Source organism: Lissotriton helveticus, chromosome 1_1, assembly GCF_964261635.1.
Source record: "Lissotriton helveticus chromosome 1_1, aLisHel1.1, whole genome shotgun sequence".
Classification (NCBI taxonomy): domain Eukaryota; kingdom Metazoa; phylum Chordata; class Amphibia; order Caudata; family Salamandridae; genus Lissotriton; species Lissotriton helveticus.
Window position 1 is genome coordinate 2,110,403,998 of NC_136057.1, and position 25,474 is coordinate 2,110,429,471.

At 45.0% G+C, this 25,474-nt stretch overlaps 1 protein-coding gene across 1 annotated transcript in view; it reads right to left on the bottom strand.

The window, feature by feature from the left end:
- GTF2B (general transcription factor IIB) overlaps nt 1–25,474 on the bottom strand; it is a 130,781-nt gene that overhangs the window by 1,142 nt on the left and 104,165 nt on the right. Inside the window, exon 6 of the mRNA XM_078645982.1 lies at nt 14,446–14,727. Within this exon, the coding sequence (XP_078502108.1) occupies nt 14,446–14,727 (282 nt within the window). The remainder of the gene's footprint in view (nt 1–14,445; nt 14,728–25,474) is intronic.

Sequence of the window (25,474 nt, forward strand, 5' to 3'; positions counted from 1 at the left end):
TGCTCCATCCTCCAAAAGCTGGGGCTGCAGACGCCAGGTAAGTGCAGGGGCAGGGACCAGACCCCACGATAGTTGAAGTTCTACAGGATTATGATCAGATAGTGTCTTACCTAGGTATGTCATGTGCGTGACATTCGCCTTAAGAGAATCGGTGCAAAGGACTCCATCAAGGTGTGTGTGCAAGTTAAGTGGGGGTAAATGGAATGAGTATTCACGCATGCAATTAATATGACTGCACCAAATATCAGACAGGGTCCACCACTGTTTTAAAGCCTTGGCCTGTCGGAATGAGATATCAGGGAGAGGAGGGTGGAAGCAGTCCAAAGTAATATCTCAGGCCCCTCCTTAGTAACTATGGATATTGCGCCCAATCTATGAGGACTGTAAATAAGTGTGCCAAAAAAACCTCCTACTCCGTGTTTAGTGCATAAATGCTACTAAGGACCACCGGCTTCCCATCCAAGGTACCCCTGACAAGAAAATAGCGCCCATATACATCAGTTCTAGTGTCTAAAGCTGCAAAGGAAATCCCTGCACGCGAACAGATTGCTGCCCCCTTAGCGAAGGCAGATCGGTAGGTGTGAAGTAGTTCCCTCCATTGTTCGCGCAGTTTAAGCGGTTCACAGGTGGTAAAGTGAGTCTACTGCAAATAAACTATCTGTGCCTTATGAGGGTGTAACTGCTCTAGATTTCTATACCTCTTCTGTACCGATCCCATGCCCGTGACAGTTTAAGTTATTACGTAATATTTACTGAGAGCATTTTGAAATGCCATTGAACAGATGAATCCATAGCACCCCCAGTGCACAACAGTAGCAAAGACATGAGCAACAGGACAATGATCTGCTACCTAAAACAAACCCCCAATACCAGGTCGAGTGAAGAACAATCGATTGACAAACTGCAAGAAAACACTATAACTGAAAATTGTTGATTCACCAAAGCCCAGGCAGCCTTCAGCGTCTCGATAAGGAGGACCCGCTGATTATGGCGCACTTTATGTTTGGCAGGCAACATGAGGGCATATGTCGATCCCACTATGAGAAGCTGCTGCTTGACCACTTGGAAGGAAGAGTGTTGTTGCTGGAGTGTTGTTGCTGAACTACGATACTTGACATTCAATATGCGGCCACGAAAGGCCGCAGCAGCACCCACAGGGGCAGTTGCCTTGCCGTGACCTAGTGTGCCCTCTCGACTGGAAACAGTTCAGACAAGCCAGTGGCATCACTACGCTTTGCAGTCAATCCTCCACCTACTAGGTGACATTGAGACCCTCTCCAACTTCTGGCATACCAATGATTGGAAGGTTATTCTGTAGTGTTCACCCCTCAGTGTCTTCAGCTCATTCAAGAAGCATTACAACCTGCTTATGGAGTTGGGCAACAGTAGAGGTCTGTTCGGCCTGCCAGGGTGTCCGTGAGCATTAAGTTGTTTGAGTGATCTTGACTCCGTCAGCCAATTTATGATGATAGCCTTTAAGGAAACTGAGATCAGTTGTAATTGCCTCAGGTTTCTGTTCAATAGCCATTTTAAAGTCTTGAATCTCCTGCAAAATGACATCAAGTATGTCCAAGGCGGGGGCATGGGTGAGGCCATTGTGGGGGGTATACAGCCCTCAGAAGCAATCATGGAGAAGCACTCAAAGAGGGTGAGGCCAGGAGGCTTTGCAGTATTTGCTCTAGTGCAACCCATTCCAGTACGCCACCAGTGTCAGGCCATAAGAAGAGGAAGGAGAGATTGAGATACACAGGCCAGCTCAAGTGGGGCCCCAGGAGGCAGACACCCCGCTTAATCCACAGAGCACACAATGGCATAGTAGCAACGCACGACAGCAGTGGAGGTAGAGCCCAGGAGAAGACATGCACAGATTCAGGCCACTGATCAAACAGCACGGTGCACAGTTGAGTCAGATGCAGTTCCCGTAATGATGGCACTAAAGCATTGCATAGTCCAGGTGGGTGAAGGTGGGTGGGGTGGGGGGGGGGGGGGGGGGGGCCGGGGAGTGGTTTCCAGTCGCATTTTAACCCCCCAAAAACACATTACAAGGGAGTAGTCCCAACCTATGGTAATAGGAGGCAAAAAACTGGGTTGACAGCGAGAAATATTAGAGAAGAGAGGCCGGTTGCTCACTGCCAGGGTACGCAACGCTGATTTCAAAATATGTCCTCATGCAGGCTGTGGCACCTGAAATGCAAGCCACAGTAGGCTCTTGCCAGAACCGTGCAGGCCTTGGGGCTAGTTCAATTTTTAACAGGCAGCCGCCTTGTTCATGTTTAAGAGGCAGCAGTGTTTGAATGCAACCTGTACTCAGCACGCAGCTCAGCCGCTCCCTGGAAGGCAAAGCAAATCTCAGCTCCTGCGCTAGGTATACGGCGCGGCCCGCAACCATTCCCAAAAACCACCTGCAATTTGCAATGTCCGGGGCCTATCAGGGTTAGAGCAGGCTGGCGGCAGACTGAGCACTTTGTCACACGGTGATCGCCGGCCACGGGCTTGGATTCACTTCACAGCAGATTGCAGTATCGCAGGCTCCTTGGCATTTGGCCTCTAGCTCAACCGCAGCGCAGTTCGAGGGGTAGATGCTTCTAGACGCTGCAGAGCACAGCGAATGGTCAGGGGACGGACCGCGGTGCAGCCGCGTCCCTGATAACAGAACACCAAGCAGCCCGGCTGCAGCCTCCCTTCAGCGTGGCGGCTCCCCATGCATTGCCGCTGATCTGCTTTTGTCGTCACCCAGCTCAAGCGGGCATCACATTCAAGCCTCCTGAGTGCAGGAAGCACCCACAGCATGTCTCATCACCCGGGATGGCTTTATAAATGTGGAATTCAGGCAGATTCCGGGGCTTGGGTATGACAGGGCTCAGATCAAACAGCCAACATATTCAGCAATTAGTCCGGCCCCTCAAATCCAAAGTAGTTCAAAGAGGCACTCGGTCTGGAGTATATCAATTAAGTTGAATCTGCAGTCTTTTCTTTGAGCTAATGCTGGATTAAGATATGCAGGCTGGTATCCCAGATAACAGCTTCTAAGCTTTTACAACAGTTGCACACAAAGGCATGTTTTTTGTTGATGCTTCAAGATGGTCATGAAATGAATTATAGGTGGATGCAGGTCGTTCACTGTCTCCCCAGCACCCAATCACTTAAGAGAAGTCCTAAAGGTATTGAACCTTCGTAAATCTCCTAGACCTAAGGCTCGCCAGAGATACATTCCTGCAGCAGAAAGACAACTGTTCACACAAGAGTTGGTCCAAATTTCCCTATCAAGTAGGAAATGAAGCCCAGCTCACCCAGGTTTTGGTTTCTGGTCCTGAAGGAAAAGATTCACCTACAAGGGGGGACAACTCTATATTGGCAGGAAAGAAATATTTATTGAATTACTTTGATGATTCGTAGCATGCTAAGTTTTTGCCAAGATAATTCATAATCAATTCAATAAGGTAAAAAGGAGGCAGTTTTTGCATATGATCTGATGGAGAGGCAGGCAAACACTCTACCAAGCCTACATATAGGGTGATACTCCAATTAAGTGTGATTGGAGTCTTTGAAAGAATATCTTTATTGAAAGTTGCTAAGATGCCAACCAGTCACATATGACGATACAGCATGCATTCCAAACATGGGTTTCTTTTATTCTTTTTTTTATTAATAGTTCTGATGTCTTGGCCGTGATTGCAGAATGAAACAGAGGTAGTTGGAGGTTTTCCCCTGACGAGATCTAAAAACTAAACTCAGAACTTTGAGTTTTATCTTTTCCCCTATTTCCATGCACGTTAAGCTCTTGGCATTTGGTCCTGTAACCCCAAATTGAGACATAATGGGAAAGGTTTGGTTTTCTATTCTTTTAAGGATTTTTTTAAAGTCCCTTTTAGGGGTACCAATGCAGACTACATTCCAGTGGTTGAGCCAAGGAGGGGCCTGGGCTCCTGTGGGTTTAACTTTAAATTGACTTATAAGAAAGGAATTCTTCTAAGCATTAGGAGTTGAAAGCTTATGTTTTTTTCCCACTGCAGGGATTTGTTACCAGAGGAGCTCAGAGGCGGAACAAATTCCCAGTTTTAGCACAGATGCAACTGGTGCTGGTTCAAGGATGGTTCTCAAGTGCTAACAGACAAGAAGCAGTTTTAAAAGGAGCAGCAGGTAGGTGATCCTAAGTCACTCCTAAAGTTGTCTCACATGCTACACGATCATATATGGGCCAGGAGCTTACACAGCATTATGGCAGCAAAATGCCCAAAGAACCATTTTCAGATCAAAAAATAAACCTGGCTGAGGATCATCTTAGGGCACTGGAGTTCCCTGCTCCTCTCCAGCTGCACTCATCTCACAATGGCCCAGGTCAGCTTAGTTCATTTCAGCAGGCTTAACAGCACAAATATTGTATGTCCCCCACAGGAGACAAGTCCAAGCAGGATCACTTTCTGAAAATAGTCAAACAACTGCAAAGCTATTCACTAGCAAGTGTCAAGGCAGTAAGCCTGTGACAGCCATTCTGCCAGTCCATACCTGTTTTAAACTTTGGCTGGCCGATGTCTTTGGTATGGATGTTAAGTTATAAAATACCATTTGTGCATTTTTTCATCCCTCATAAGTGAAAAAACTAACACAGGATCTCCGATCTGACTGCAGCTTTAATACAATTGGTTCAAATGCAATAATGTTTGCTGGTTCTGGCAGCAGAGTTGAAAGCAGCCAGTGCAGCTTCCTACCCTCCATTATATTCATCTCAAATCAATGGAAGAAAATAAGTTACTTACCTGTAACTGTGGTTCTCCAGTATTGGTATCTTTCATAGCTTCACATGCTTGAATCTTTCTCCGTCAAAGTGAGAGTCCCACGGTACATTAAAAGCAGTAAGTAAGGACTGACATTGAAGTGAATGGAAAAAAACTCACTATAATAGCTCATCCTAGTCATTAGAAATGGTCCAAAGTCCAGCTAATCAGGCGACAGCACCCTCTAGAACCCTTTCAACAGAGGCGCCAGGCTTTAAACAAACTGAGCCGGAAACACAGTTCATCCTAATACGTGGCTCAACACGTTTCGGGTCTGCACCCTTGATCACGAACCTCACTTCACATAAAACACGGCAGCCATTCTATTGCACACCTGCCTTTATTTAAAGAAAGTCACATCCAGATGGGCGTGTACTAGCGCCTAACGCGGCGTATGCTGCAAGTGCATTCTGGTATTGGCAGTCACAATAGGAAATGTTACCACAGTGGGTGGCGCCGTAGTACTAAGTTTCAAAAATTAAAATACCCCAGTGGGTTGATGAAACAGCATAAACTTCATCCTGCTGCAAATAAACGCCAAGTCTGTATAGAGCCCTCCGCTCCATTCTGGCACCCGCTTTCACGTCGAACTCTGGATTACTGCAGCAAGAAAGACCATTATGGACGAATGAGAAAGACCGGATTTTGCCAACTGGAGGAAAAAAGGAAGTAACTGCTCTGGAGGCGACTGGATAGGATGTACCTTGGAGCTTGAACATCAGTGACAGGACCTTTTCCATTTGAGCTTACATGTTTTACCACAGTGGAATGTGCTCTAGCATTAGCCAGGACTTCCCGACAATCAGCTAAGATGGCTTAACCGGCAAACTCAGTGTTCAGGAGCCAAGCTGAGAATCTAAGAGATGTCTGACCTGGCTGTGATTTGCTGTCAGCAGGTTCGGTATTGGTCGTAACTGAATGGGTTTGCACTCCGGAAAGCAGAACTGGTGAGGCCATCTGGGTGCTATGAGCAGTATCCAACAAGGTTCTTTCTTCATTTCTGGAGCACCCTTGGAATTAACAGGATCGGAGGAAAAGCATTGGCATACATCTTTGACCTCTTGATCAAAAACGCATTCCCCCACGATCCTCGTTGGGGTAGCCAGCTGGTGAAGGACCGGCACTTGAGGTTCTGGCTGGTCAAAAATAAATGCAAACTTGGTTTGCTCCACAACTGAAAGAGGCGGTCCAAGGTTGGTTTGTGCAGTTCCCACTTGTGGCTGACAGAGCTTGCCATGCTCAGGGAATCTGCAAGGATATTGGCCACTCCTGGAACATGTTCCGCTGCCAAGTTTATTTGGTGTCGTATTGCCCATTCCCATATTTTTTGAGCTTGTAGAGACAGAGCAGTTCATCTTGTTCCGCCCCGTTTGTTTAAATAGTGCATACTTGTAGTACTGTCCGTCTGGATTAACACAGATGCTCCTGAGATTTTTGAAAGAAAGGACTTCAGAGCTAGGAAAATAACCTCGAGTTCCAACAGATTGATATGTAGGGACAGTTGACTGTCCCATTTGCCATTCACTATTAAACCTTACAGATGTGCTCCCTAACCCTCGAGGTTGGCGTTTATTGTAATTTCATGTTACGGAGAGTCTTATCAAAAAGGAGCAGCTGTAGTGTAGTTCCTATTATCCCAATAGGCTCTGCGCATTGGAATAATACCTTCAATAGTATAGGCCTAGACCAGACGTTAACTAGGTCTACTATTGTCGATATTAGACTTAAAGTTTTGGGTTTGCCAGCTAGCTCAGAGTTCACTAGAAACTTTCTCGAATAGGCAAGGAGGAGTTGAACCTCCCTGGATAGACAAGAAGGGATTTAGTTTCTGACAACCATAGAACATGACAACTTTGCTCTCCCCTAATCAAGAGTGTATCTCGAGAGTCGTGTGAACAAAAGGCAATTTATTTTACTCAGTCAGTACGTGCATTCTTAGTCTCATCAGATTGTAGAGAAAAGGAAGAGACGGGCGTGTTCAATAAAAGATGTTATTTATTGATCAGTCTCTTTTCTCATACAAGAGAAATGGATCGATATTATTGCAATACTTATGGTTAAGTAAAGTGCATACATTAAAAGCAGAAGTATAAAATAATACTGTAAAAACATTGATATGGTTTCTAAGCCATATGAAGGTTTAAAATGAATAAGATATATTACATACACATATACATTTGACTACTCGTACTCAACTGGTGTTTCTAGCTACGCCTACCCCGTGTACCTGACCTAAGTCTAATGCGTGGGCGGGAATAGAAAGTTACAGTTTAAGTTAAGTTTGTTTTGCCAAGTGACTGACTAAAGAATTCTCTGTGAGGGGTTATTCAGTTCTGTACCTGGAATCTAGGATGGGTGAGGGATGGTATCTCTCGTCTCTGGTCTCGATATTCCAGGCTGCCTGCGAGGGCTACCCGGAAGCGCCGGAGCTGGATTTCTCGGCAGGAGAATAGACAGCTTCTCGTTCTCAGCGCGTCAGGAAGGCGGGGCTGCGCCAGCGGGGTCTGCTCTGCTCTGGGCTTCGGCAAGTCTGGCTGCTCCGATCTCGTCACCACCGCGTGTGTTTGCATAGGGCAATATCGGTAATATTTATACCTTTAAGGTGCCGAGATTGACGTAAGGATGGACATAGATACGTCAATAAGGATGTCATACGACCAGGTCGTTAGCACATTCTTTTGCTGAAGTTCTCGGTGAAATCAAAACAATGGCCGCAGGGTTTTTCCCAGGTTGTCATAGGTTTGATTTGTTTTGAGAACTCCGTATGCCTTATCAGGGGCTGGAGGAATATCGCTTGTCTAATTAGATGGCAAGCGTTATGACCTAATCAGATAACACGTTCCTGTGCCGTAGTGTGGCTTTATCAGATAACGGTTCCTGCATCATGGGGGTTTTCTGCCTCATGGGATGGCTGCTGGTTAACTTGTTAGTTTGTTAACCAGAATAGGGTCAGGAATAGGGGGATCGATACAGAACCTATAGGAATACATCACACAGCCTGTGGCTATGTGTGGGGTGCGAGTCCACCATTAAAGTGCATCCTTCATCTGTGGTGTTATACAAATTATATCCCCGAAGGACCCTGAGATATGTAACCACTGACTGTCTAGTTCCTCCTGCAGGGGTCTCATGCGCAAACGGCAGTTGGCAATGAGGGGAATGCATGAGGACAGCATTCCCAGTACCAACTTGAAGTTTTGTACTGAAATTTCCTTTTTTTTTTTTGAGTAGAGCTTCCAGCCTACATATCTTTTCTGGTCTTTCCTGTGATGCGAAGGCCTTTGCCAGTAGGGTGTCTATAGTTGCTCCTAAAAACGTTCTGAACTTTGAGGGAATTAGTGGAGACTTTAGAACATTGATGGACAGCCCTAGAGACTGAAAAAAGAGATGGGCATTCCCGTGTATGTCTGCTGGCCACTGTAGAGGAGCTCTCCCTGCCACTGGAGTCCATTTACCCTGGCTGATGAAGGCTGAAAGCCCGAAACCGGTCTTAGGATACTGGTTTCAGGGAGATCCTGGCCTGGCAGTTCGGGCTAGACTGTTCCCATTGGGGCAGGGTCAAGACTGATTTGCATATGGCTGGGTCCAAACTGTAATGGCATGGTGAGCAAATAAACTATGGATTGATGCCCAGATCTCTGTACTGGGGTGATTGTATGACATTGTTCTGCATTCTGTCCATAAATTGTTGTGTTTGCACTGTGGAGGAGTTCACCTTTATAAGGGAATCATCCAGGTAAGGAAAAATTTGAATCCCTGCTTGTTGTAGATGATCCACCACTGATGGTAGAACCTTGGTGAACGCTCGAGGTGCGAACGAAGGACAAAGGGCAGGACCCTGAATTGATAGTCTGAGTCATTGCCTGTGTGTGGGGTGAACGGGGATGTGGAAATAGGCGTTTTGAAGATCCAAGGTAGTCATGTGATCGTCTTGATTCAAAAATTGAAGTACCTCCTGAAGAGATAACATACAAAATGTTTTTTTTAGAAATTTGTTAAGGTGACAGAGGTCTAAGATGGGATTCCATTCTCCTGATTTCTTTCTTATGAGGAAAAATCTTGAATACAATTCTGGCCCTTGTTGTGCACTTGGTACCACTTCGATCGCTCCCTTGCGATACATGAGGTTTGTCTGAGACAGTAGTTCTGTTAGAGGAGTAGGCGAAGGTCCTCAAAGTGGACAATTTGGAGGAATCTGTTGAAATTCCAATTTGGGACCATTGGAAACTATATCTAGGACCCATCTGTCTGTTGTTGTCATAGACCATTTGGGGAGTAAACAGGAAATCTTCCCACCAACTTCTAGAGAAGTGGTGTGATTTGTGGACAACACCAGGGGTTCATCACTGCTTCTTGGAGGGGTCTCTGCCTCTGAAGGCTGTCTTTTCTGTATAGTGTTTGTAGGAGGCAACTGCTTGTACAACTGCTGATACCGTTGTGCTAGTGAGTATTGGGATTGTCCATGATATGGCTGAAACTGTTTGTATTGGTAGTAACCTCCCCGAAACAAAGATGAGGCGCGGCCTCGAGCTCCACAAAAATGCTTTTGTTTAAATTGCAGGGTGCCGAACGCCTTTGATGTATCATATCCTTTTTTATCGCCTGCCAATGTGTTGGTCAAATAGGGATTCGCCATAATAAGGCAATTCGATGACCTTAGCTTGTACTTCCTGGCAAAAAGAAGTAACTCTCAGCCATCCTAGTCATCTCAATACTGCAGCCCCAGCCAACTGACGGCAACCTGTTGATGAAACGTCTACAACACAATCAATTATCTCCGCTGAGATCCCTTCTCCTTCCTGAAGAATTCTTCTCGCTTCTGTCCCAGAGTCCTCAGGCAGCAGATCAATAAATGGTGACATGTCCAACCACATTTGGTTGTCATATCTACCTAAAATTGCAAGTGAGTTTGCTGCCCTAACCCTGTTTACCGCCATAGTGGAGAACTGGGTGCCAATGGATTCAAGACGTCTCCCATCCTTGTCAGGAGGGGCAGAGAAGGGTGAAGCAGGATTTCTGGCACAACGCTGAGCCGCCTGGGAAATCACTGAATCCGGCCTTGGCTGTCCGATGAGGAAGGTAGGTGAGTTGTCTGGTGCCTTGTATTTCTTCTCCAGCTTAAGTAAGACTGCTGGAATGGAAGCCATTGTCCGCATTACCTTCAGGCCGTCTTCCCATATGAAATCTAATGTGGGGATTGAACGGACCGGTCTCTTAGCCTGTTTTAAATCGTATAGGAAACAGATTGTTTTGGGACCATGGGGAGCTGAAACCCTTTGCTGCCCTTCCCATAAGGGTATGAAAACCTCCTGTGTCTTCCGGTGGTGAATCTATTAAAGGCGGATTTGATTTAGATAACATCTGTCTCTCGCAATCGTCCCATTCGCTGCGCAGAGATACTTCTTCCAGTTCTCCTTCCTCTCTTTCATCGGCTGTAGTGTGATGCTCAAACACCTGCGGTGTTGTAGGCGCTGGAGATAGAGGAGGTGACTCTGCGATCAAAGATGGTCTAGCAATCTGAGTTTGAGGGACTGAAGCCGCCTATTCGGATGGTGGGAATCTTCCACCATGTGTTGCAGGTTTTACACTAGGGAAACAGGAATCTGAATAGTTTGCTCGCTCTGACTATCTTGGTTGGTATCATGAGAGTAGTAATCATATTCATAGTCATCCTCGACATTTTATCCGGAGGTCTGAAGAGCTGTGCGCCACACCAAACATGCCCTCTTTATCAGAGTCACCCTCCTCTTCATACCTATGATCAAAATGTTCTTCTGGAGGACAGGGTAAACCTTACTAGAAGTGTGAATAGGCAAAATTATTTCTTGTGAAGATCTCCACTTAGGCTGGGAAACTGGAGATGAAAGATCAGTGACCGTGGCTGCTTGTACCTTCATCGACGTAGAATCAGATCCGTTACCCTGGGCTGCAGCCAAGATCTTCGATGAAGGGACCGTCAATGGAGTAACCAACAGAATAGTCTATGCCAAGCCAACCGTTGACTAGGCTGTCGACGATAGCGCCTTCGCGGACGATTCTTTCGTAGACGCCTTAGATGCTGACGGAAGTCTGTGGATGTATGAATTGGGTCTGTCGATGGTGGCTCCGTCAACGAGAGATTCTTCTTGAGGGCCCCCCCGACAACCGCAGCGGAGATTATGTAGCACACAATGAATCTTTCAAAAACAGACTTTTTTCGTCGTCTTCGTAAACAATGTCATTGACGTAGAGGGCCTCACCTTTAGGGAAACTATCGTCAACGTAGACATGAGAAGTTTAGTCTGAGGAGATGAGAAAGTCGATGTCATAGTAGTGACGACAGAAGCTTTTGCCGACTAGGGTGTCAACGTCTTAGACGGTGCATCTTTCGGAGGTGATGAAATAGTCTCCGATAAAGACCTGGAAGTTGTTTTTACATTAGAGGTGTTAGTAGTAGGTGTGAGGGCACAGAATGACACGTGAGAGGCAGACTCCTTTCTGAAAGAAGAGGGCTGATCATCAGTTTTCAATGAATGATGCTTTTTTGCACCTTTACAGCCTTCGGGGATACCATTTTCACATGACTTATGCTCTTTTTTTGAGTCAGTAGTCTTGAGGGCGGAATCACTGCCAGACAAAGGATTGTCCTTGGTTTTTAACTTCTATAGCCTCAGAAGAAGCCACCCCTCTCTATCTCTCAATGTTTTCTGAGAGAAAGTCCTGCAGATTTTACAAACTCACCTGGTGGTCAGGGTAAAGGCAGAAAATACACTTTTTGTGGGGGGGATCACCTGGGTGCAGCCTGAGTTTCCCACAGGTGTCACTGTGCCTAAATAGAGACCTCTTAGTCGAAGACATCCTGTTCTCAAGAAAAAAATGGACCAATAGGCCAAAAAAGAAAAGTACTGAGCAGAGCTCCAGGAGACTCCCTTCACAGGTTGTGCGGTAGAAAAACAAGGCCTGGAGCCTCTTTTGAGAGGGTTCTAGAGGGTGCTGTCGCCTAACTGTCTGGACTTTTGACCATTCCTAATGACTAGGAAGAGATATTAAAGTAAATGTTTCTCCATTAACTTCAATGTTAAAGTCACTACTTACTGCTTTTAATGTACCGTGGGACTCCCACTTTGGCGATTGGGAATGATTCAAGCATGTGAATCTAAGAAAGATCCAACGCAGGAGAAAGAATATTCTGCTCCCGGGTATATTAAACAGTTTCATCTTTTATGGTTTTAAATTACAACGGTCTAGTTATTAATATTTTAATACTTCCCGTAGCTAGATATAGTGAGGGTTGTACCAGGATAGCAGAAGCACAACATTTTAGAAGAAAACATGTGGTAGAGGTCTGTTCATCAGGCCATGGTACACAGCAGAAGTAAAAAATGTCCATAAATGGCACTAAAAAGGGTGAAGACCATGTTGACAGAATTACACATAAAAAGTTTAATTTTAAGAAATTTTAGAGGAAAGGAGGCAGGTTTTCAGATGGCTGAATCAGCAGTTGACAGAAGCAGCTGGAACTTTTCAGGGTTGGTTTTGGGAAAACAAGGTATAAAATGCACTGATTTAATGGCTCTCAAGTTCTGGATTCTGATGTCTATGATAAACAGACAGAGGAGTTGGCCTAACAGCTAGGGCGTTCGACCTCTGACCTGGGGAACTGGGTTTGAGTCTCGGTAACGACGCTTAACATCCTGTGATTCTGGGCAAATCACAATCTCCCCGTGCCTAACAAAAATGAACGTGTGTCCTCATGTAACGTAACTGGTGCTATGTAAAGCGCTCTGATACCCGATTCGGTAGGGGGTCAAGTTTGTGCCATAAAAAACTCTGCAAAAAAAAAAAATAATAATAATGGGCATAAAGGCACATTTAAGGAGCTGGCTTGCAACTTTCAATTGTGATGTTTGGAGAATCAGTGGAAAGGACAGCATTTTTCTTATTTAGCGCTAGAGGATTAACTGCTCAACCGCTTTCCACATCCAGCTTGACAACTGGAGATTCTTCTAGAAGAGGAGTCTGTTGGTTGAGGTTTTAATCTATAAGGTGGTGGTGTGGACAGTAGAAAGGTGAATGAATAAAACTCCCAATGAGTGAAAAACACACACCACTATGGATAGAAATAATGAGATTGTCGACTAAGAGGCTTTAGGGTAATAGAGACAAGGCAGGAAAGGGGATATAAAGTAAACCTAGGGGAGGGCAAATAGCAGGTAGGAGGTGGTGATCTGAAGGTAGAGGCTGATCAAGTACAGAATACAGACTTGTTCCTGGGTTCTCTTGATGTTACCACTTTTAAATTACACATAGAAACACCATACCAGCTGGGCAATATAAAAGAAATGAATATAGGCATGCATAACATTTCTAGAGCAATTACAAGGGATATGAAACAAACACCCTTGATATTCTAGGTATTAAGTTAAGCAATCCAGCTTTCGGTAATCTCCTTGACTCCTTTGTCAAATACAATATAGAATTCGAATCTATCAGCATTATCTATAGAGCTAGATCTTGCAAAACAGTTAAGGATCCATTAACTTGCACACCGATCATTCAGGACTGACAGATGCTTAGGATACCCTTCTCTTGCACAAAGTGGTCTCCCAGAATTCTTTGCCTCACCCACTTTAGTTTCTGTCTGAGCTGGCAGGATAAGGGCATCATTCCCAACACCAAGGCCATTTTCACTGACTAACCTAGCAATGTAATCAACCACTCTCACCGTAACACCACTCCAGAGATGTACATACCCCCAGCTCTGGGGTTACTAATGTGGAAATAAGACCCAGTACAGTGCAACCCACGGCTTGAAGATCTTCCTAGTCCTGGTTGTCTTCTAATGGAAGACTTTCTGGTTACTATGAGAAGTTGTAGCTAGTTCTAGAAAAAAAGAGAACCACATTGGTAGGGTCACTGCTGGAATGGCTGCAACTGCAAATCTCTATAGGACAGCAGAAAACGGATGGGATGTCCTAAAGGCAACAAAGTAAATTTCAGTTAACATAGCAACCAGTTGAAAAAAAGACTCCAGATGTTCAGTTCACATATTGGGCTGCTCTGCCACTGACTGGCAACAGATAGTTATGGCCACATGTCTGCAGATGGGAATAGAGTACTCTCTGCTAAGTACAAGAATCAACCAATATCCCTCTAGATCTTCGTCACAAAACCCCAGCTTCAGAGTACTAGAAAGGAACCATACTAAGTGTGTAGAGATAAACAGTTAGGAAGATACAAACACACAGGCAAGGTACTTTTGCCATACACTCCACATGCTATGTACTGTGAATGCATATAAACTCTGGGCTCCCCAAGCAAAAAGCTCAACATTACTTTCCATTCATCGGTTGGGCCAGTATTGCAAAAACAGTCACATGTATTCAAGCCCTTTACTTGGTGTGGATAATCAAGAAACCATATACAAGAGACCTGAAGTCTAAGCAAATAGGCAACCATAGACAATTACAACTAACTATTCTTTGTTGGACCAAGAGTAAATGGGGTAGTCAAGCATGCTACTTTCACATGAAGTTTTTCACATCTTACCTTAGGGCAGCCCAAGGCTCACACAATGAGACAAATTATGATAGTTTGTCAGACATTAGATCATTTAAAACGTTTTTACAAAACCACTCTTCGCATAGAGAAAGTGACTTCATGCTTTAATGAACTGTTGCTTCCTACATACCTTTTTGTGTCCTTTTTTCGGCTGATGCTTGTGAAGCCATATAAATGGCTGCTGCTGCCACAGAAATAGGGCTCCTACCAGGAACTAAGTCCAGTTCCACAGCTTTCCGTGCAATGTGCGTAGCTGCCATCTGTACTTGCTTAGGTAGGCCCAAGTTGGAACAAAATCTTGACATGAAGTCCCCGGTTGTAATTAAATCCACACTGGTTTCCAGTGCCTTTAGAATAAGCTTAAAGCACCGTCCAATTTCTTTCTTTGAAATTCTAGACACTGCACAAATTTCTGTAGGTAACAAAGTGGAGAACGCAAGGAATTAGTTACAACTGTTAAAACAAGTGAGAAAAATAAACAAGTATTTTTTAGATTCTAAAAAGTTCTAAGACTTAATAAGTACCATAAAACAAACATTCTTACCTTTACCTGCAATTCGCTTCTAGACCTAAAACAGTACATACATAAAGAAAAATACTTGGCAAGGTACTATGGTCTAGTCAAGAGTATTTCCATTCAGTGCAGAAACGTGTGGGAAATAAAACATTACTGCAGAATCACACGATGTGCACACCCTTGCAGATTAGTGTTGGGTCCAGAAAGTATATAGCCTTTCTTGGGCTCCGGCATGGCCTGAATAGCTGACCCTACGTCACCCTGAAACCTGCAACATATTGGAATATGTACTTGCTTTTGCACCATAAAGCCAACTGTGTGCCCATAAAAGTGTGTATAAAATGTTATCTGATGTGTTCTTCTGCTGCTACTCAACATGCTGTAAGTCTGACAAGCAAATCTAGAACACAAACAGGATGCAAGCCAATGGATAAAAGCATTTTTGGTTGGAGGCAAGTGTTTATTGCATATTCAAATACAACACGCTTACTATTCAGTGGTAACCTTTAATATCTTAATGGTGGTGTGAGCGGAAAAAAATGGATGAAATATGAAAAATTTACTTCCCTGTAACAGTTCTCCAGTGAGGGATTTTCACAGGAATTACAAAAGCCACACTTCATACCTAGCAGGTGCAGGACTGCAAACTGGGGAGGAACTGCTCGGGCAATCATTGAGAGCTTCAAGAACTTCCTTCTCCCTAAAAGACAAGTTGCCACAAGGGGGCTTTTTAGGCAGACCCTCATCTATGGGCACAGATTCAAAAGAGAAGTGATTGAATCACACCTCAGGAGTAATATGGACCGTAACTTTGGCTGGGCTGGTGACAAGAGTGCCTGTGCAGCCTTTCAGAATTCCTGAGAATCTTTATTTTGACAGGCTACTGTTATCGCTGCCCAACTCTCGTCCATGATTGCCGATTTTATTTTTTTCAAGGCCAGGGCATATTCTTTCCTAAGGGCTGTGATTAAGATCTGATTTCTAGGGATTTGCTTTATAGCCTTGCGCAGGTCATCACTCACCACTCTGCATTCACTGTAGAACCACGACTCTGCAAGCAGGTCTACCCTTAGACCTGGAAAAAACGCTTTTTACAACCACATCCAGGCCTTCCGCATTTAATTGAGAAATGGTAACTAAATCAAGGAAGAAAGCACTCCTGGACAGAATCTCCACCCACGCACACAACAGCAAGGAACCTTTCAGCATCAAAAAGTTTGCCCAACCCAACAGAGAGACTACCGACATCCCATCCTCCCAGGAACTCTGCAACACACTCCGCGCTTTTTTACATCTCAAAATCAAGCTCATCTACGACAACGTTGATGACAACAGCCCCCATGCAAAATCCACACCCGCCACCTCCTGCAACACAGGTGATACTTGACAGCTGGACCACCCTCAGCACTGAAGACACCCTGAAGACTAAGGAGTCAACCCATTCCAGGGCCCCAACAGACCCCTGCCCCCACCACATCTTCCACAGAGCTGCAGACACCATCGCCCCAGTGCTTCAACGAATCAACTGCTCCTACGAGACAGCCTCCTTCCCAGATAACTACACACAGAAATCAACCCTCCCCTGAAAAAATCCTTGCGGACCCAACTGACCTCAAGAACTACAGACCGATCTCCTTACTCCCGTACCCAGCAAAAGTAATGGAAAAAGCTGTCACCAGTGTACTCGCCTCCTTCATAGAAGGAAACAACATCCTCACCTCATCCCAATCAGGCTTCAGGAAGAACCACTGCACCGAAACCGCCCTTCTGGCCATGACAGACATTCACTCCCTCCTCGACAGAGGAGAGACTGTGGCCTCATCCTCCTGGACCTCTCCGCGGCCTTCGATTCAGTCTCTCATCGTACCCTAGCCCGCAAACTCCACAACGCGGGAATCCGAAACAAGGTCCTCGACTGGATCCGCTCATTTCTCTCTGACAGAACACAACACGTCAGACTCCCCCCTTTCCTCTCAGGGCCCACACCGACCACCTGCAGAGTCTCCAAAGGATCCTCCATCAGCCCGACCCTGTTCAACATCTACATGGCACCGCTCACATCCATCATCAGATCACAGGGACTCAGCATTTTATCGTACGCCGACAACACCAAACTCATCCTCTCCCTATCCAACATCCCAAACATCTCCAAACACAACTTCCAAGAAGTAATGGATGCAGTCGCCAGATGGATGAAGAAGAGTTGCCTACAAATTAACATGGAAAAAACCCAAAGTACTCATCATGGGCCCACACCCTAATGCCTGGAGCGACTCCTGGTGCCCCCCCCCCCCCGCTCTCGGGAACCCACCATCCCCCACGGACCATGCATGCAACCTCGGAATCATCCTGGACTCCGAACTCCAAATGGACCGCCAGATCAATGCTGTCACCCCCGCCTGCAACCACTCCCTCCACCTCCTCCGAAAGACCCACAACTGGTCCCCCCCTTGAACACAGGAAAACAGTCACCCATGCCCTCATCAGCAGCAGACTGGACTACGGCAACGCACTTTACGCCAGGATCAACCAGAACCTCACCCACAAACTCGAGATATCATTGTAAAAGTTCACAATGTAAATCCTGAGGCTGTTTGCCCAATTTAAAACAAAGGCCTGTAGCATATGTGTTTTAGTTATTATGGGATGAATCTTGCAGCCAATATCGACCTTAAGCCAAAGTGCTAAACCCTCTTTAGCCCGACCCACGGAAGGAGGAGTGGCGGGATAGTAATGGCATGAGAATCAATCACACAAACTATTGTGGCCCATGTTTCCTGCAGGACTATCGTATCACAGCCTTTGACATAGGTAGGTAGGGGTAGGAAGGAAGGAAGGTAGGTAGGTCGGTCGGTCGCTTTCTCTCTCTCCTCGCTCTCTCTCCCTCCCCCACCTCTCTATCTCTCTCTTTCCCCCTCTCCCTTGCCTAGTCACCCGCGAAATCACAAATGGCTCAGGCAAAACCCCCTTCACAACTACCCTGGCCCCGGGTCAACATATAACATTTTGAGCGCTTTAATAAAGTCCTTTGTGACACACACTCTGGCTAGAGCCACCCAGACAAACTGCCAGGAGACCCCGTCAAAGGCTTTATCTGCATCAAGCAGAATTTAAGATATAGGGCCCCAGGTAATATGATAGCATCAAACAGCTAAATAACCCTGCTGATATGGTCGGTTGTGGCTCTTCCAGAGATAACCCAGTGTTGACGCACAAAAGAATATTATGGATAATCTGTGCTAATCGAGAAGCCAAAACTTTGGAATACATTTTAGAATTGGCATTAATCAAGATAATTGAACTGAAGGAATCTCATTTAAATACAGAATTACTTTTTTGGGGGGGCACAATTTTTGCTGAAGACCAAGAACTGAGGCCCGTCTCCCTTAAAAATATGCTAAAATAGCTTGAACACACAATGCTTAAGCTGGGGTGCAAATATACCATAAAATTCCATGTGATACAGTCAGTACCCGTAGCTTTATCCCGCAAAGCTATTCAATGTAAGCAAAATCTCTACCCACTGCACTGAACCTTTTAGTTGTTCCTGCTCCTCAATGGATAATTTCTCAAACGGAGTTAGATCTAAATATTCCCTAGAAACATACGATTCTCCCCCACTCACCATTATCCGTATACAAGGATTGGTAATATTGTTTAAATGCTTTCCTAATTTTAACTGGATCAGTTACTCGACCTAACGCTGGGACATTGATCTCCCGGACTGTATTTAGCATAGTCGGTTTAGTTCAGATAGTGAGGTGATTACCAATCTCTCAAAATATTCATAAGCTTTTTTCTTTTAAACCACCAGTTTATCCGCAGCTTTTTTTACCAGGATTTCTGTGATAGCAGATATGGCAACAGCCACCCTTAGTTGACCCTCACCCAGATCACTCCCCCAGTTGAGTAGCGGTGACCAAACCCTCTTCTGCAGAGGCTAAAACCACCTGAAGGTCCTGTAAAATGTATCTACCTTGCTTGTTATATTTCAACTAACCCCAGTTTGCCTCAAACATGCAGTATGAGGAAAATATACATGGGGCAGCCCATATTTCCAACCAACATATTGGCTGCCCAAAACATTCCTGGGGAATGCCACAAATGCTGCCTTAGCTGCGGTAGACTAAGCTTTCGACTTCAGGTGGAGGTTGTCCTCCACCCACACGAACTGTGGTTTAAAAATGCCATTATCCATATGGTAAAGGTGGTTTCAACTGCTCAATACACATAATTGCCTTTGAAGGTGGTATAATGTACACATCAGTGGTTTGATGGAGATAAAAGCGCAAGGCTGTGGAAACACACTGGGTCAACAGCTGCTGCCGTCGATAATGGAAGCCACCCGAGCACTTTCCACCACCCACAACCAGCTCCGGCCTTCCACCCACGAATCCGACCCCGGCGTTCAGCTTCCTGGGTCCTAGTACCGGGACAGTCTTCCCACCACGTTATCGGTCTAGGCTATGTTTTGGCAATATCATTTGTTCTACTGGAGTAGCTGTGTAAGTGTGTGGGCAATTGTACAGATTGGGTATGGGTAAAATACGTATTGCAACTATTAAAATTTGTGGGCTTAATGATGTTAAAAAAAGACAAAGTAGCATTTGGTTTGTAACGGCTTGCTGCAGATATTATTTGCATGCAAGAGACCCAAATGAACAAGTTACTTACCTTCGGTAACGATATATATCTGTAAGAAACATTAGTTAGTTAGATTCCTTACCACCCCATCCATCCTCCCCGTTCTGCGAACTGATATCTAGGGTTAAGGTCACCCCTTTCAGGGCCCTTGTTTCATGGCACCAGTGTCGGTTTTTATCATGGCTCTGCGTTTCTGGCGCGGAAAAGCTGTGTATAAGAACTGACGTCAGCGCGCGAGGGTGGTGTCTAAGTACTCCGACGACGTCATCTCGGCGCCAACGACGGACGCGGAGCCGCACACGACGCCTACCGACGCGCAAGGGTACTGCTACGCAAAATTTTCCGGATCCTGTCTGACGCCTGGGGGTTACGGATCCAGTCTGACGCCTGGGGGTTATTCTAAGGTAAGGAATCTAACTAACGTGTTTTTTCAGATTGAAGGTGCACAACAGCAATAGATAAAATCTCTGGGTACAAAGTGTGCGGATGTGGCGAGTGACTATTTTGGCTCACAGGGGTGGACTGCAGTTTACTTGGATGCGGGCTAATAAGTTTGGCTGCTGGGTCATTACTGATTACAAGGATGTGGACAGAATATCATGATTTGTTTTTAAGTGGAACTCTGGAAACACCTTGGTAATAAAGGAAAGATCAACCAAAGAACCACCATGTTCCTAAACAAGATGTGGAAGTTTTAATGAGCCATGGACCTCTAAGCCATTTATTTGCTTGGCCACCAAAAGGATAATGCTACTTACCCAGAAAGCATTTATTAGCATGTAGAACTGTAGTTTCACATACTTTGCATACTCCTGCCATCTAGTGTTGGGTCTGAATGTTTGCAAGTTGTTTTTCTTTGAAGAAGTCTTTCCTAGTCACGAGGTAAGGAGACTCCTCCTTTCGGTGACATTGCTCATGGGCATCAATTTCATTGTTAGATTGTTTTCCCGCAAGAGGGTGAGAATGGAGTAAGTGTAGTACAGAGATGTCCACGTGTGTGTAATGTGAAAAATGTGTAACTGCAAAAGCTACAGGTGCCCGGGAGGTGGGAGGGTGCATGTGAATCTACAGCTCTACATGACAAGAACAGATGCTTAATGGCTAAGTAGAATAATCCGTTCAAGGCATGTGTGCTGTAGATACACATGCTTTGCATAGACTAAATAGCAGTTTTCTCCCAAAACTGTGGCTAACCAGTAAATATTGCAGCTGTTTGAAAAAAAAATTTTTTAGCACTGTTTGGCCTGCATTGGCATGTTGGCGTGCCAACACATCCACACAGTAATGTTTGTTAAAAGTGTGAGCTGTGGACTATGTTGCTTTTTTTTTTACAAATGTCAGCTATAGGGATGTTACCTAAAAAGGCTATTGATGCTCCTATTTTACGAGTAGAATGTACATTAGGCAGTATAGATAAAGTTTGTTGAGCTTTAGTGTAGCATGTTTGAATGCATTTAACAATCCATCTTGCAATACCAGATTTAGAAATGGGATTGCCTATGTGAGGTGTAGAAAATGCAACAAACAGTTATGTGAAAATCTTTTGTTCTTTCAATGTAGTACAATAGCGCTCTTCTGACATCAAGAGTATGAAGAGCTTGTTCTGCTACTGAATCAGGCTGAGGAAACAACACAGGCAACTCAACTGATTGGTTGATATGGAAAGCGGAAACCACTTTGGGAAGGAACTTTGGGTTAGTGCGGACGACTACCCTGTCTCTATGAAGTTGAAAGAAGGGTTCTTCTGGGGTTAAACCTTGTAGCTCACCAACTCACCTCAATGAAGTGATTGCAATGAGGAAGGCCACTTTCCATGAAAGAAACTGTAGCGGACAGTTGTATAATGGCTCAAAATGTACACCCATGAGTCGTGTATTCACAATGTTCAGATTCCAAACTGGTGCTGGAGGTACCCTGGGTGGTATTATTCTCTTAAGGCCCTCCATAAAGGTTTTAATTACTGGAACCTTGAACAGAGATACATGTTATATGTTTTGCAAATATGCAGCTATTGTTGCAAGATGCCAATGAATGGGAGTGTAGGCTAAACTAGCACGTTGTAAATGCAGTAGGTAACATGATGTTGAGTTGATGCATTTAGAGGATCAATATTGTTATTAGTACAATACATAACAAAATATTTCCATTCAGCTGCATAGCATGCTCTGGTAGTAGGTCCTTATGCTTCTTTAAGAATGGTCATGCATTCTGGTGGCAAGTTAAGATATCCATACTCTGACTTCAGGAGTCAAATCGCTAGGTTGAGCTCCTTGGGATTTGGATGTCTGACTTCTCCATGGTTCTGCGCGAGAAGGCTGGAATTGAGATGTAGCTTTTGATGTGAAACTGACAGTTCTAAAAGTGTCCTGAACCACGGTTGACGAGCCCAAGTCGGAGCTACTAGAATCAGTATGAGGGATGTTTGCCTGAGCTTCCAAAACAGAAATGGAAGGAGGGGGGGGAGAGGCAGAAAAGCGTAGGCAAATATCCTTGACCAATTCATCCATAGGGCATTGCTTCTGGATAGAGGGTGTGGAAACCTGGAGGCAAAGTTTTGGCATTTTGAGTTGTCCACTGTGGTGAACAGAACTATTTGTGGGAACCCCCATTGTTGAAAATATGGAAGGAGAACCTGGGGATGAAGTTCACACGTGTGAATTTGTTGTTGCCTTCTGCTTAGGAGGTCGGCAATCTGATTGTCCAATCCTGGGAGATGCTCTGCCATAAGGTGGGCTTTGTGATGAATTGCCAAACGCCAATTCGTCAGAGAGGCGTGACAATTGCAGAGAATGTGTCCCCCATGTTTTTGTACATAGTACATTGCTATCATGTCGGTAAGGACTAGGACAACTTTCCCTATAAGGTGAGACTAAGAAGCTTTGAGTGCTAGATATACAGGTAGAATCTCTAGATAATTGATGTGCAGAGCTTTGTACCGGTTGTCCCATAGACCTTGAATTGTCACGTTGTGAAGATAGGCACCCCAATCTGTGAGAGAGGGGTCTGCTGTTAGCATGATCTGTGGAACAGGGTTGAGGATTAGCAGAGATTGCATATTCTGAATTCTGGCTGCATTAGGGAAGGCTGGAGCTGTGCAAGTGTTTAGAGTTGCTCCCAGATAAGCCCTCATCTGTGAAGGCTGAAGATGAGACTTTTGAGCACCGACTGTGAAACCCAATTGGTAGAGTATGTCTAATGTAGTCTGAGTGTGGTGTAGACACTTTTGGTGTGTGCTGGCCTTGATGAGCGCGTCGTCCAGATGTGGGAAGACATGAATTTGTTGTCTTCCGAGATGTGCTGCCACTACTGCTGACATTTTGTGAATACTCTGGGAGCCGTAGTTACTCTGAACGGGAGTACCTTGAATTCATAGTGTTTTCCTGCTATCACAAATCGGAGGTATTTGCGATGAGCTTGGTGAACCGGAATATGAAAGTATGAGTCCTTAAAATCTAGTGTGGACAGAAAATCGGCTTGCTGTAGCAGTGGAAGGATCTGTTTAAGCGTGACCAAATGGAAACGTTCTAAAAGTATGTACAGATTTAATGTCCTTAGATCTAAAATTGGTCTTAAGGAGCTGCCCTTCTTGGGGATTAGAAAGTAAAGTGGACACTCCTGAACCTTGGTACTGTAATGGAACTGGTGCTATAGCTTCTTTTGTTAAAAGAGCTTGTACCTCTTGTTTGAGAAGCCGCATGTGTTCTGACCAGAGTTTGTGAGTGCGAGGTGGAATGTTGGGAGGATTGCTGGTGAGCTCCAGGCAATAACCATGCTGGATAATGTCTAGCACCCATTTGTCTGATGTTATGGATTGCCTAATGGGGAGAAATTGTTTAAGTCTTCCCAGGACAGGTGTTAGATGATATGGGGAAGGGTAGACAAGTCACTGCTTATTGGGAGCTATGTGCCGACGTGCCCTTACCTCTACCCTCAAAATTGTTTCCTCTGTTCCCTGCTCTAAAAAACCTCTACTGGAAGAAGGTTGCGTGGTGCACTTGTACGAGGAAGCGTTAGGGTCTGATGATGTCGTTTTAGACCCTGCTCTATAGAATGAGCGACAAAAAGAGCCTCTGCTCTCGTCAACCTGAGGTCCGAAAAGATGTTTGTTAAAAGGAGGGTTTAAAATAGACTGTTGTACTCCTTGTTTAAGACCTGAAATTCTAAGCCAGGCATGCCGACTTAAGACTGGTGTTACCCTCTCTGGCTGCAGTGTCAGCAGCATCTAGCACACATCTAATAGAAGTATTAGAGATAAGTTTTATTGTGCCTTTTTTTTGTGCTCCTCTGGGAGGTATTGAATTAGACCTTCTATCTCGTCCAAGTGGGCCCGTCATATCCAGCTAGTAGGCCCTGCGTGTTGGAAATGCGCCAGAGATGATGCAGCTTGAGCAAGAACCCTTTCAACAGATGCGTCAATAAGCTTGGCTTCTTTATCTGGGGGAGGAGCATCTCCAGATGTCTGAGTTCGCTCTTTTACGAGCATTGGAAACTACCAGTGAATCCAGAGGGAGCTGTACTTTAATGAAAACCGGATCAGAGGGTGATGGTTTATTTTTTTATCTAACCTTGGTGTTAAAATTCATGCCCGATCAGGGTCCTTAAAAATGTCATCTTCATGTCTCAGCAAGTCTTTTAATATAGGGAGACTCTGGCTAACTCTGTGTGAAGACTCTAGTGTCAAATAAAAAATCATCATCTAAGGTCTTTGTGCAGTGTAGCCCGATATGCTGCTGCCCTGGAAATTATCTCTAGATAGGAAACATTATCATCTGGAGGTGAAGGTTTTGCAGGGTATCAGTCTGGATCATTATTTATAGGTGTATCATTTTATTTATTTATTTTATAGCACTTATAAGGCGCGCAGCTACCCACAAAGGGTTTCCCGGCGCCGGAATAGCAAAGCACATAACACAACTAGAGAGAGAGCAATCAACAGGCAATTATTTGTCGAACAACCAAGTTTTTACGCTTTTCCTGAATCTCATATGGTTTTCTTCCTTGCGTATATGGATGGGCAGTGTGTTCCAAAGAGTTGGACCCAGATATGAGAAGGATCTCCCGCCCATTCTAGCCCGTTTGTACCTAGGCACCGCGAAGTTCGCTGCTGTACATGAACGGAGGCTGCGATTGGGGCGGTAAGGCTTAGCAAGATCTTGTAGGTACCTGGGGGCAGTACCAGCTTTGATTTTAAACAGATAGTTCAGGGTTTTAAAGCGGATCCGATTTTCTACCCTGAGCCAATGCAGGTCCCTAAGATGTTTGGTGATCCTGGCGGATCTAGGGATTCTGCAAAGCAGTCTGGCAGCAGCGTTTTGCACGAGTTGCAAGCGTTTTATTACTGCTTTGTTTGAACCCAGGTACAGGATGTTACCGTAGTCAAGCCGAGATGTAACTAAGGCATTGACTACGGTCTTCTGGGTGGTAGGTGGTAACATCCAGACAATTTTGCGTAGCCATCTAAGAATGGTGAAGCACATGCCTGCCACTTTGTTGGCTTGCTGTGTCATAGATAAACTGTCATCTAGGATGACCCCAAGGTTTCTGACCTGGGAAGCTGGTGGCGGGAGCTTACCTAACGACGCCGGCCAGTGGGGATCACTCCAAAGATCTTTACTTCATTATAATAATCATCCACCGGATCTGTAGGTAAAGGAATATTATCTTCATCATCATCATCTCCATCTCCATCTCCAAAATCAGGCTGTGTGTGAGGAGATCCTTGTGGTGTTGTGTAGTGGATCCAAGCCTGGCTCTATTGGTAAAGGTGGAAGTGGTGAAGGGGATGAAAAGTAGGATGGATAGGGCTTGTAGCAATGTCTTTCTTTTTTTAAGGGGGATCTTGTACCGAGTGTCTTCTGAACTGACTTTCCTTTTGGAGGGTGTTTAGGCTAATATATGTCCAGTGTCTGGATTGATGTAAAGTTTTTTCTGCTTTGGATCCAATTTGTCTTTTATGTCAAAAATTGGTTCCGGGCATCTGAAATGCCTTCTTTCAATT